Source organism: Rhopalosiphum maidis, chromosome 3, assembly GCF_003676215.2.
Source record: "Rhopalosiphum maidis isolate BTI-1 chromosome 3, ASM367621v3, whole genome shotgun sequence".
NCBI lineage: Eukaryota > Metazoa > Arthropoda > Insecta > Hemiptera > Aphididae > Rhopalosiphum > Rhopalosiphum maidis.
The window spans coordinates 5143459-5157563 of record NC_040879.1 but is presented as its reverse complement, the minus strand read 5'-3'; the positions used below and the strand labels follow the sequence as shown (position 1 = coordinate 5157563).

Here is a 14105-nt window from a genome sequence, read left to right as displayed (position 1 = left end):
CACCGGAATAGTTAGATATAGGTAGACTATAATACAATCTTAATGCAATTTCAGTATTAGGAAATAAACTATCCAACTTTTTATTTCTCAGAATTGTCAATAAATTTTGTGTACTAGGTTTATCTTGGTTCGATTCATCTGATTTTGGGAAAATAGAATTCACTATAAAACTCAATTGCAATGCTTCTTGAAAAAATCTTTTTCTATATCATCGCAATAAATATTTTGAAAGTGATCTGCCTTCTTTTCAATATCATCCAATTTTAGATTCCCAAGATTAAATAAAAAATCAAATTGATTATACATTTTATCATAAGCAATTTTTCTTTTAGTCAAATCAGAAATCATTGTATCGATTATAACAAAAAATGTTTGCGTTTTCATTTTATAGGATCCTTGAAGAATTTCTTCGGTATTTTCTTCACCAAAGTTTTTGTTGAAGTACACAGATATACAGAAGCTAAGGTAAATGAAATAAGATCGGATATATGTAATAATATAATAATATGTATAATTGATACGAATAACTATAGTGTTATATGGCGTAATATAAAACAACGAGTAATCGTCCTACAGGCTACTACATAGAACGAATATGCTATAGAAATATAAAATGTCTATTCAGCGTCTTCTGTACTACAGTGTAAATAATTTGCTTATAATCTACATAATACAGGGTGTATTGTTTACATTCAACAATTTTTTTTTTGTCTTGATAATTCACTGGAGTATTGTGTTTCATCAGTTATTTGTTTAGCACTTTGCTCTATTTGATCAAATTTATGACAAAATTCTTTTATATACAGCACTAGCGAATTATATAAAGTGATAACAATTGACAAATCAATGTTTACTGTTTGTAAAGTTTTACTTGTTATAATAAAACGTTTTAGTATGGGACTCACATCATTATCATAAAAGCAGTATCTAGAGAACATAATTTAATTAGTATTGAATTTGCTTCTAGCAGTACGATGGGCTTTTGTAAACGATCTTCAATTAATTCTTTTAATGCTTTTTTATTTGTGGAAGTCCATTATATAAAGCAGTACACGCATCGTTACGACATGACCAAGGTGTAGTACATAGTTTTTTTACGGTAGTATTTTTTGTTGAAATAAACTTATTATTGGAATTTAAATGTTTATTTAATATTACCCATCTATATGTAGAAGACGAAAAAAACCCGTACAAGTTTACAAGTAGAAAAAAAATTGATTGTCCACTTTCACTACATTGAGCAGCATTAGCCCCTACTAAATTTAACGAGTGAGGTGAGCATGGTATGAATTCAGCATACTTAGCAACTTAACGAATCCTTACTTGCATTCCTGAATATACACCGGACATATTTTTGGCGTTATTATAAGATTGCCCTCAACAATCCTCTATGTTTGTCTCTAATTGTTTAAATTCATTGATTATTTACCTTTATGGCCGACAGACGGCAAAAATTAAAGAAAACGTTCAATAAGCGTACCATTTGGAAGAATATACCGAACAATCAAAGTTAATTGATCTATTTTGGATACATCCAGAGTAGAATCAACGATTATTGAATAATGCTTGGATAATTTTAATTCATCAACAATTCTTTTAATTACTTCGTTACTCATAATCAAAATAAATTCATCATAGATAGCTAACGATAAATACGAAACATGCCCACGTCCTTTATTTCCATGAGTTTCGATATATTTAGCTAAAAACGGATCAAATTTAGCGATAAGTTCTAATGCGCCTAAAAAATTACCATTGTGATTAGAGCCAAAAAGTTTATTTTCCGCTCTAAATGAGAGTCCTCTTGATGACAAACACTTAATAACAGCTACAACTCTATTGAAAACAGATCGCCAATATTGTAATTCTGATTCAACTTGTATTTTAAGTGTATGATCGAGTGTGCCTTTACCAAGTTTATCAAATCTCACAACCCAATCGCGAACTGCATTTAAATGGGAAATACTCTTTTCGTGTTCAGATACTTTTGAATGAACTTTTTTCCAATTGTTAAAACCTGTTTCGCTAAATTGCAAACGGGGCCACAAAATAAACTAAATATTGATTTTGAATAGAGTAACCAATCACGAAATTTTACTCCATTATTTAAAAGTTTTCTTTCAAAAACATCAGGTATAAAACGTCTCATTACTTGACCACATAAACGAGTAGTTTTTGAAAAACCAATATCGTTAATATTTGTTGAACCATTTTGTGATAATATTATGTCAATTGATCGATTATTCAATTTCCATAAATATAAGTCCAATGATATAGAATTAAGATATGAATTATCTACAACATCTTTGAATAATTCAGTACATTTAGTGTTTGTAACTTGACTCACCGTATTATTTTGTTCTTCTATTTTTGTTTCATTGAAATCAATATTTTGTTCACGTTCTTGAAGAGAAGTAGTATCAATAGAAATGTTAGAAATTGTAGTAGGAGTAGAAGTGATATTGACATTGATCAAAGGTAATGAAGGTTGAAGAGGTTTAATTAAAAAAAAAAATTTTAAATTTCACTCTCGCGCTTTTCTTTTTAAAGTCTTATTTTCTTGAACGCACTACCACTTAGTTTTTTCGCCATGGTATTAATATATTTCAAATATTATATTTTATATCTAATAAAAAAAATACAAGTAAAATAAAAAAATTATAGGAAAGAAAACCAATATGTTAGTACGAACGATTTACAAAATAGTAGTATAAAATAACAAAACTAATCTATGGACAATTGACATCGATCGACTTAGGGTAACCACAGACTACAGACTTTTTATCGGCCGATAGTTTGGTCGGCCGATTAAATAGTATGTAGATTAATGTAAGAGCACACATAATAACGATTTGATATCGGCCGATTAATAAGTTTGATGGGCTGCCCAATTCCCTTCAAACTAAACAGTCGGTGAACTATCGGCCGACTGCTTAATCAGTATGGCACTGTTCCATCGCCCGCACACATGCCGATTCATTAGTCGGCCGACGCGGATACTGCTGCTAGAAGATGTCGCTACTTATAGAAACATGTATTGAAAATTTAATTGAGGAAGTTGAAAAAAGACCCGCACTGTATAAAAAAAATTTAAAAGAATACTCGGATATTCATCTAAAGAAAAAATTGTGGGAGGAAGTCTGCGAAATAGTTGTTCCTGGTTGGAATGAACTTAGTTCCCAAGATAAAACAAAGCAAGGTAAATATTCGCTTTATTACTTTATTAATTACTTGAATTCTAAAATATAGTAAATAAGGTGCATTACACTAAATACAATAAACAAACATATATGTGTAATAAAAAGTACTCCCGATCCCAAACTCGTGATAAAATTTTGTGGGGGAATGGTCTATATAACTATAGCGACCACTATAACATTATTTGTTGAACTATCGACTGGTTTATAATATTGTAAATTGTATAATGCATGATATACTCATTTTTTTATCTAGATAAAAATGCATTAATCTTTTATTTTAGATTTAGATTTAGGTAATTCTATATTTATCTTTAATCAACACTGTACTTAACTAAAACAAAATAAAATAAATTACATACCGATGTAATACAAATCAAGTAAGAAAATTAATTATTATTTTATGTCAAATAAAATAATTAATACAATTTTAAACATTATTACTTAATACCTAGGGTAATTTCAAATTGTACAATGTAAAATAATATAAACATAAATAGATACAAGGTAAAATAATAAACATATTTTAAAAATAACAACAGAATAAATATTACCCACAACTGAATTATTATTAGATCATTACACTTTGTCATATTGACATGAAATAGCGCCTTTGGGTGAAATAAAATATGAAGACATATACTGACGCACATTATCCATATTACTTCTTCCTCGGTTGTTTTCATTGATTAATGTTAAGTTATTCATTGGAGCACTGTAGAGAGTATCTGTGAATTTTATTCCATCTTTGATGCGGACATAATTATGAAGAACACAGCAAGCTTTAATAATTCGAACACAAAAATGTATATTTACATCAATTGGGCGGTGAAAAATACGCCATTTGTTAGCGAGAATGCCGAAAGTACACTCAACCATACGTCGAGCTCTTGTATGCCTATAATTAAAAATTTTTTTTGTATAGTTTAAATTTCTTCTTGCATATGGTCGTAAAATGCAATTTCCAAGTCCAAATGCTTCATCACCAACGACAGAGAATGGAATTACATTTCCGTCATCATTATTGGGCAAATGCCTTCCATAGGGAACATTTAGCTGGTTCTCAGAAAGCCGTTTACCCATTTTAGATGATTTAAATATTTCTGAGTCGCTAACTGTTCTATAAGAACCAACATCAATGTATACAAATTTGTAATCTGCATCTGTCCAAGCCATCAATACGCAAGAAAAGTATTTCTTATAATTAAAATATGATGATCCGGAATGTTTAGGTTGAATCATTCGTATATGCTTGCCATCTATCGCTCCTATGATGTTGGGAAAATTCGTACGACAAATTCGTTAGCAATTTTAATCCAGTCATCTTCTTGCTTAGTTGCCATAAATAAAGATTGAAGTATATTCCATATTTCCTCACATGTAGTTTTAATAATATTTGCTATCGTAGAAGCTCCCATTAAATAATCAAAAGATAACGCGTTGAAACTAACTCCAGTGGCCAGATATCTAAACAAAATTAATAATACTATTTTACCACGTAGAATATGTTTTTTACGTAAAAATATAATAATAAGGACGTATTATCGGTTAGATCTTCTATTAAGCAAACTCATAAATATATAATATTATCATTTTAATATTTTGAATGTAAAAATATAAATTTAAATAATCGATTATAAATTTATGAATAAAATCTATTAATCACAAAAGTAATTATGTCTGCACTCGGTGTATTATTTTTACAGTATTTAAAAATATTCAAATTATTTATGTTATTGTAATAATTATTTAGATAAATTAAATCAGATATTCAATAAATTTATCTAGATGAGATAATTAAATGAAAAATATTATCTAGATAATTCCCAACACTGATTATTATTATTTTTTAGGTCACAACGTGCAAAAAAAATGGGCAAATTTACGGACTTACTTCCGTCGGGAATTAAACGCACAAAAACAAACAAAATCAGGTCAAGCTGCGACCAAGAGACGTAAATATGTCTATTTTGAAAAATTATTATTTTTACTTCCATGCATGGAAAATCGGCAAACAGAAGACAACTTGGAACCAAATGAATCTCAAGATGATGATGATGTTGATGACAATGAAGAATCTGGTCCATCCACCTCCACAATTATTCCTCGACGGAAGAAGAATATGAAACCAAAGCAAACGGATTTAGATGATGCATTATTAAAAGCACTGAATGAAAATAATACTATTGATGAAGATACAAACTTCGCTTTATCTCTGGTCCCTTCACTCAAGAATTTAAATGCAGAAGAAAAACTTGATGCTAAAATTGGTATTCTGAACATTTTTAGACAGATAAATGTAACCAGGCGTGCTCAAATTACTACTCAGTCAACATATAACCATATACAACAGAAAATTCTAACGATACAGCTCAGTCTCTTCTTTCCAATTTTAATTAAAGATTAATTAATATTTGTGGTAATTTATAATTTTAATAAAAGTTTATTTATAGTATGTTTTGTATATCTTACCGTATTGTAACACTCAACCTTTCATCCACTGGTATAGAAAGTCTTAAATGCGTGTCTTCCTTCGCAATTACTGGACCAATTAATTTAACAAGTTCATTAAAACTGTTTATGCTCATTCGGTAATAGTCAAAACAATTTTTTGGAAAACTTAATAATTTTGAATGCATTGTATAAAACTTTCCTTGAAATAATCTATCAGTGTACATAGGATGCACCCAAAATTCTCGGTTTCTTTTCTTCTTAATCCTTCTTCTTCGTTGTATAAAAGCAATAATTATATTTCTGGACAACATTTTAATTTCCACGCGACCACTTTCTTCAGTTGCAGCGTACCAACTAACCAAATTGTCGAGAGCAATAATCGGCCGACTGTTGGCTGGTGTGTGTAGTCACCACCGACCAGACTGTTTAGTTGGTTTAGTGTGTTTGCTAGCTGCCCAACCCGACCAAACTATCGGCCGATAAAAAGTCTGTAGTCTGTGGTTACCCTTAATATTATTGTCTGCACTCGACAAAACGAATGAAATGACTGCGGTCGAGATAGGAACGAATTTAATCGTTCACTCGTACTGCGTTTATCGCGTAAGTGGTAAGATGGATAATCCGATAATTTATAATCTATAGTCGTTTAATAATTATTATTATTACGTGGATATTGTGACTGTAGTTGTTACTTGTAATTTAGATATCGGTAAATTCGCGGAAACGCCTATGTGAGTTTGCGTGCCGTGTACAGTATACACTGTCGTAATTACTTATAGTTTTTTCACTCTAAATGGTACGTACAATATTTCAAAACTTTGCGCCTTTAAAATCTCGCGCCGGAAGGCAGATGCCCCCTCTGCACCCCCTTTAATCCGGCTCTGCAGCACAAGCACCTTCAGGTCACTCGACGCTACGAATAAGTCATCTCGACTTAGTCCAATTTGCTAATTATTTGTTCTTAAACTAATTACACGTTTATTAATTTATCAAAAAAATTAAAATTTTAAAGTTTTTACAAAACTCTATTTATTTAAACACAGCTACACCGTGTTACACCATTATAATATTATTATAGTTATTTATTCAGCAGCTCTTTGCCTATATTTGACGAACGATCGCCCGTATGTGTCTATTCATATTTAATTTAATAGTATTAAATTCTAAATAATATAATCCAACAATAAATAACTAGATAATCGTATAATTACTGAGAGCCACATATTTATACTGGTACAATACTAGGAAAAACTTAAAATAACACGGGTTTTAAATTGTGTGCGTGATCGTACCACCATCACCGCTGCTGCAGTCAGCTACAGTGTGTGGGGAGAGAGGACAATAATAATATTAATATAAAAATTTAAAATATTATATAATATTGTTTAAGAATTGTTTAATTATTAAAAATAATTGTATTTTAAAATTAAAACCGAAACCGAAATTATTTCAATCAGTTTCAAGCCTTGAAATTTGCGTACTTTTTAACTTATTACTTAAATAAATACACTAAATTATGTACCTGAAAAGTATGTGTACGAAAAGTTGGTTTATAGAAATTAAATTAATAATCTTATAAAAATAATAAAGTTAAAAATAAATAGATATTTGGTTAGGCAGGTAAAATGTTTTTTTCGATTTTGGTATTTTACCTAAAAATAAAGTCTATAATACTTTTTTCAATATTATGTTTAATTATAAATGCATATAAATCTTAATTTAAATTATGTACTTGTGGTACACGACTACGAGGTGAAATGGGTTGTACTAGGTACGTCGTCGTATGTACCGGAGCGTAATAAAAAGATTATTATTATTTTTAAACAAATAACTTTATTCCTCACGGGTAACAGAAATATGAAATAATAAGCCGTGGACACTATCACACATACAGCACGGTCTGTATCCGCGACTACACTAATTATATGATTCGCGCGATACCACGCCGATCGCCCGGACCCGTGCTTTATCGATGGTCATATCAACACATCGTTAAGCGCCCCATACACGGTCAGTTTTGAATGACAATCAATGTGATTGACAGTCAAGTATGATCATTGACTGACGATTGATAACAACTATATACGGTCAATCAAAACTGACAGTCTTCAGTCATTTGGTTATTTTATTTTATAAGCCAACACAATTGTCAGTATTGAAAGTCTGGTGTATCGTGTAGTTGTTTTTCTTGAAAAAAATTCATTTTAAATTGAAAATTAAAATTTGCATGAATAAAAAATGAATGAAGAAGGTATTATTGGAATTGCTATTTACCTAGCGTGTGATAAAACGAAAAAAACGAAAAGAAAAAAAAGATTTTGGATGAAAGAATGGCTCAAAAAAAGGAACACATTTTCTCATCATAATCTTCTAGACGAACTTCGACTATCTTCTCCATCTGACTATAGGAATTATCTTCGCATGGACAACACGACATTTTCGGAGTTATTAAATATGATTACACCAATGATAGAAAAACAGTATACTTGTATGAGAGAACCAATTTCTCCGGCCCAGCGTTTATCATGTACGCTACGATACCTGGCTACCGGCGTTAATTTTGAAGAACTTAAGTTCATTACCGCAATCGCTCCCCAAACAATTGGAAAAATTATCATAGAAACATGTGAGGCTATAATAACTGTACTAAAAAATAATACAAAGGTAAGTAAATTTATTTATTTTTAATTCATTAAAAAAATGTTTACAATTTGTTTAAATAGTTAAAAAATAATAAAAGTAATACATCTTAATTTGTATATTGAGTGTCGTTAAGAAGTTCACTGAAACTATTGTAAGCTGTCGTGTTTGAAACGTGTGGGGTCTCCCATGTATGACCAGACAGTGATGAATTTGAATTTGAAGATATATAAACAGGCGCAGGTTGAATAAATGTAGATGGTGTTGAAGAGCGTGAGTATACACAAGAATGGTTAATTTTTACTGAGTTTCTATGAAGAGTTTTTAAGCGACCTTCAAACAGGATATCGTTAATTGCTTTTTGAGCAAACAGTTGTTGGTCTGGTTCAAGTTTCCCTAGTTCAATTGCCCACGATTTTGCTACAATGTCGTTATCGGATGTAGATTGTTGTAGGCGGCTGCATGCTAATTCTAGTAAATCATTCTTTCTCTTTTCTTCAGAATTTTCCATTTTTTTCTTCTTTTTTTGTGGTTCGTGTGAAGTTGTTTGAAGAGTTTCAAGGGAGCCTGTTTCAAACATATTATATTCCTATAAATAAAATAACATAAATAATTAATTGATACTTTTTATCGATTTTAGATACCTGCATCAGAAGAAGAATGGAAAATTATTTCTAATAACTTTGAATCAAAATGGAATTTTAATCATTGTTTGGGGGCGATCGATGGCAAACACATAGAGATAATAAGACCTCAAGAATTTGGTTTGTATTATTTCAATTACAAAAAAACGTTCAGTATTGTTTTAATGGCAATTGCAAATGCCAACTATGAATTCATTATGGTGGATATTGGTTTCAATGGACGAGTTTCAGACGCAGGTGTATTTTCAAATACTTTGTTTTACAAAAATTTTAAGGAAAATAAATTAAATATTCCGGAACCAGATTACCTACCAGGAATAAGTGACAATTTCCATATGTTTTTGTAGCGGATGATGCATTTCCGCTTTCAAATAATCTGATGAAACCCTATCCACATAGAAATTTAAGCAAAGAAAAACGTATTTTCAATTACAGATTGTCGAGGGCTCGTAGAATTATTGAAAATACTTTTGGAATTCTAGCATCACGATTTCGAATACTTTTAAAAACAATAAATTTATGTCCGGAAAAAACCACAATAATCGTTCGTGCCTGCTGCCATCTTCACAACTTTTTACGTCAACATAAAATGGAAACATTTTTGTTTGATGTGTTGATTTTGAAAATATTTTAACAGGATACGTGGAACCAGGAAGTTGGAGAAATCAAGATGAGCAATTAGGTCAGCTACAGCCTTATCAAGATAGAAATTCATCAGTAACAACCAAAGAAATACGAGATAAATTTTGTGATTATTTCAACAACGCCGGGGCAGTCCATTGGCAAGACGATTTAATAGATATTAATATTTAATTATTTTTCTTTATTTTGTTTATTAGTAATATACAAATTATAATATCATGTTATATTGTTTGGAATAAATAAAGAATAAAATACTTATAATATTATTAGTTATTACGTACTGTATTTTCATTTGTAACAATTATTTATATGCCTACGATAAAACTTGAATGGGTAATATTTATTTTTGTATTGTTATTTATATGATTAGCATGTGTATTTTAATAAGTCACGAACGTGTTTAAAAATAACTTAATTTAACAAATATTCTATAACAATAAATATCTATTTATGATAATATAATAATAATATTCCATTACATACCGAATTTTCCAATGTTACGTCTTGAGGATCATTACTTTCTTCATCCATTGTCGATGTTCCAGATATTTGCATTTCGTGATCCCGTAAAAACTCCCACTCGTCAAAATACCAAACCGATGGCAAGTATATATCGTCAGTACCTGCACCGGACTTTTGACTCGCCATAACTTTTTTCAACTCATGACAATAATTTGATCTCAATGTGTTGATTTTTTTTTTTGTAGTATTTATATCAGCCAATGGATCGATTTCTTTTAATTTATTAGTTAACTGTACATAACATTCTTGTTTCAAAATTCTATTTTTGTACAAATCAATTTTTATTTTCCACGTAGCAGGTAAACTACGGTATAAATGTATAAATTCGCGCCAAAATTCTTCATTATTTACCTTATTCGCCATTTATGGACGAATATATAAAATTACGAAACACAAATAAGAACACACGACTGACTCACACAATTCTACTTGGTCGACTGATAAATTTTACATTCATAGACATACACGGCCAATCATGAATGTCAATCATCTTGACTGATGATAAAAATTCAAACATGTTTGAATTTCATCAGTCATAAAATTTGACTGTCAGTCATTATCAGTCATACACATACATGGTCAGTCATGAATGTCAATCACATTGATTGTCATTCAAAACTGACCGTGTATGGGGGGCTTTAGGCCGCGTGCACATTGGAAAGCGTTGCGCGGTGAGCAACGAGCGTTGACGAAAATCAATCAAACACGGTAATTTTATCGGAGCTGTGTACACTGACCTTGGGCGTTGAGCGTTAGTGATGCGCTGTGCGCGTTGCGTTGTTTATTTTTCAAGACGTCTTGAACTATGAGCGTTTTCAACTGCTAATAATCGCATAAAATTATTCATTTACAAAGCACCATGTGTTCAAAAAATCAGTTTACGAATGAGCAAAGAGAACTATTAATTTCTGAAGTTCAATCAAGACCTACTTTGTGGAATGATCGGCATCCAGAATACAAAAAAACGGATAAAACAAAGAAAATGTGGGAAGAAATTGGGAAAGTAGTTGGATTTTCAGGTAAAATAATAATATATTAATATTACTACAGTTGCGTTATTTCAGTTTTTAATAAAAGAGTTTGCATTTTTACCGTTCCAAATAGATTGGTCATATGGATAATATTCATAAATTAAACTTAGATGTTTGTTTATCAAATCCATACAACGAAACCTTTTTTAGAAGATAATTTACATTTATAATTAATAAAATAATATATTACAACTATCAATTTAACCTAACTATCTATTAATATTTTGAAAATTTTACGTGAATAGAAAATGTTAATAATGTAAACGCATATTATTAAGATGTATAGGTTTATACTGCATATTTTATCGATAATGCATATTTCAACATTTTTACGTGTATATGTAAATGCATATTTTCAAGTTTTTAAGTACATTAAGTCCCGAGCCCTGATTATTAATAACCAATTTATCATTGAAATTTAATATTTTGGAAAAATTAAAACTGTTTGTAGAGTAATTAACTACGGAGATCAATTTTGGTTTGGTTAATAATCTGTTTTTTTATTTCTAAACAAGTTTTCTTAAAAAATAGGTACATTATATATCATGATAACATTTGTGCACATATCATTATTTTCATATAGAATTACTTACAGTTTACTTACTGATAAACTAATTAATTAAAGTAAAAATTATTATGTAGTGACCAGCTTTCTAAGTTTAATGGTCCAAAAAAAAATTTGCAAATTCATTTCGAATTTCTTGTGCTCTTATTGACCCTCTGCGTGCACCGCCGTGATTTCCTCTTTCATGTAGATAATTAATTTGGTTTTCCTGAGCTTTACTGTTGTAACATTTCTTGACAATAATCGAGATCACTATCTCCGTCTTTTTCGCGCACCACATTATGTAAAATACAAGCACACTTAATAATGTGTACAGCTTTGTCAGAACTAACTTCGATATCTTTACCTAGTATTCGCCATTTGGCACGCAGTATACCAAATGCACATTCAATACATTTTCTAGCAGCAGACAAACGTTTGTTATAATTTTCTCTAAAGGCATTCAAATTGCGACTTGGAAATGGTCTCATGAGAAACGTTTTTAATGGATATGCTTCATCGCCAATGAGGACGTGAGGTAATTTAATCGTAGTTCCGGGAAATTCCTTATCGGGTGGTAAAAACGTATTTGATTGTATATGTTGAAAAAGTGTCGATGCTGCGAACGTCCCTCCATCACTCTGCTTACCTCTAGAACCAACTTCGATAAATATAAATTTTTTATCTGCATCTGCTACACCTTGAAGAACTAATGAAAAATACTTTAAATAATTGAAATAGCTTGAACCACTATTTATGGGACATTTAATTTGACAATGCTTGCCATCTATACATCCTATACAGTTAGGAAATTTCCATCGTCTGTAGAAATCATCTGAAATTTTTACTAACTGGTCTTGATTTGGAACAGGCATGAAATCTCCAACTAATTCTTCCCAGATTATTTTACAAGTCTCGTGTACAATTTTACCTACTGTCGAAGCTCCCATTCTTAGTGTAACATCCAAATTTCGAAAAGAAAGGCCAGTAGACAAATATCTAATGAAAAAATAGGTAATTACATTGAATTAAATTAAATTAAAAATGTATTATTTCCAGTTGTTTTAAAAATAAATAAAATATTCTATGTAGTTTTTTAATAATTAATTCATTTATATAAATTAACTTTGCAAATCAATTTGAATGGTTTATTTATTATTTTCACAATATTAAAAAAATGAGCATTTGAAGTAAAAACATTTGTACAAAACTAGTCAAAATAACCGTATTTATAATAGAAAATTAATTAAAATTTGTAATACATTTTAATAGTAAACGAATTTTAAACTGTTCAATCACTGTCTGTTCGCTCTATATTGATAATATTAAAATAGATTTAATTTTGTTCTTCTTAAATGTATTGAAAAATTAATGAACTGGGTACATAGTACTTATAGTAATGCGTCATTGAATTAAATAATATACAATTAATTTAAATAGTTATTTTAATTTAGGTGCAATTGTAAAAGCAAAGTGGAAGAATCTTAAAGACAAATTTAGAGTAGAACTTCAAAAAATTCCTGTTGTAAGGTCTGGAGCAGAAGGCAGAAGTTACAAGCCAAAATGGCCATACTTTGAATTAATGTTATTTGTGAAAGACACCCTTATTCCAAGTGTAACAAGTGGAAATCTTCCAACTCCTATGATTTCTGAGAATCGTTCGGAGATAAATGACTCAGAAGATGACTCTATCGAAATTGGAAACTATGAAGAAAGTAGTACTGATGGGCTTCTTCATCAAATGAATTTTCAACACCCGCTCAGAAAAAAAAGTGTAAGAAACGACGTGTTGAAGACATGGACTATGATCCTTTTTTGCAAATAGAGCAACAAAAATTAGATCTTATTAGGGAAGAGCAAAAAAGGGACTCAAGTATGACGAATAATCCTGATTACCACTTTTTAATGAGCTTGTTGCCTTATTTTGAACAATTTGATGCTTTGGAAAAATTACAAATACGAACAAATATTCAAAATGTCGTTTTTCAAACATTAAAGCAAAAAGAAATCGAAAAAGAAAAGGCAATGATGTACATTCCACCACAAACGACTTCGTCTCAGAAAGAAACTTACCACCAGTTTCTACAAAACACAGGGCAGAATTTAACCACTCCAAATATTTATACTCAAAATATTTACAATTAATTTAATAAAGCTAAAATAATCAAGTTGTATTATTTATTTTTAAGGCGTATGCTTAATTTATAATACTACATTTTTTTCACTAGGTAGGTACCAAAAGAATTGTGGAATTTATTTTATTTAATTTTTATACCTTAGTTATTTTAATATCCATTGTTTTAATTTCTATTTCCATGTTTGAGAAAAAGCCATTGTAAAACAATGTTGTTATCAATGTAATAAAACATTCATTTGTAATAAATTATGAGTTATGACTTACCTAAGTGTCACATAAAGTCTTTCGGTTGCA

The 14105-nt window shown here is 30.1% G+C and overlaps 3 protein-coding genes and 1 pseudogene across 3 annotated transcripts; 1 reads left to right on the top strand and 3 right to left on the bottom strand.

The window, feature by feature from the left end:
* Nucleotides 1-1454: 1454 nt before the first annotated feature.
* Nucleotides 1455-2103, bottom strand: LOC113560093. Its single transcript, XM_026965869.1, has 2 exons — nucleotides 2099-2103; nucleotides 1455-2025 (listed from the first exon to the last, which is right to left on the bottom strand). The coding sequence occupies exons 1-2, from the start codon at nucleotides 2101-2103 to the stop codon at nucleotides 1455-1457; spliced, it is 576 nt and encodes a 191-aa protein (XP_026821670.1).
* A 1673-nt stretch (nucleotides 2104-3776) lies between these two features.
* Nucleotides 3777-4373, bottom strand: LOC113560092 (protein ALP1-like). The gene has a single exon (XM_026965868.1). It carries the CDS (start codon nucleotides 4371-4373, stop codon nucleotides 3777-3779), a length of 597 nt encoding a protein of 198 aa, XP_026821669.1.
* Nucleotides 4374-8400: 4027 nt separating this feature from the next.
* Nucleotides 8401-10462, bottom strand: LOC113560091. The gene is made up of 2 exons (XM_026965867.1): nucleotides 10061-10462; nucleotides 8401-8880 (listed from the first exon to the last, which is right to left on the bottom strand). The coding sequence occupies exons 1-2, from the start codon at nucleotides 10460-10462 to the stop codon at nucleotides 8401-8403; spliced, it is 882 nt and encodes a 293-aa protein (XP_026821668.1).
* Nucleotides 10463-10958: 496 nt separating this feature from the next.
* LOC113559868 lies at nucleotides 10959-13807 on the top strand (annotated as a pseudogene).
* Nucleotides 13808-14105: the final 298 nt, after the last annotated feature.

Coding starts and splice junctions, on each gene's coding strand:
- LOC113560091 (XM_026965867.1), bottom strand. CDS start 10,462: ATGGCGAATAAGGTAAATAATGAAGAATTTTGGCGCGAATTTATACAT. Junction 8,881..10,060: donor ACGTAACATTGGAAAATTCG/GTATGTAATGGA, acceptor TTTTATTTATAG/GAATATAATATGTTTGAAAC.
- LOC113560092 (XM_026965868.1), bottom strand. CDS start 4,373: ATGGCTTGGACAGATGCAGATTACAAATTTGTATACATTGATGTTGGT.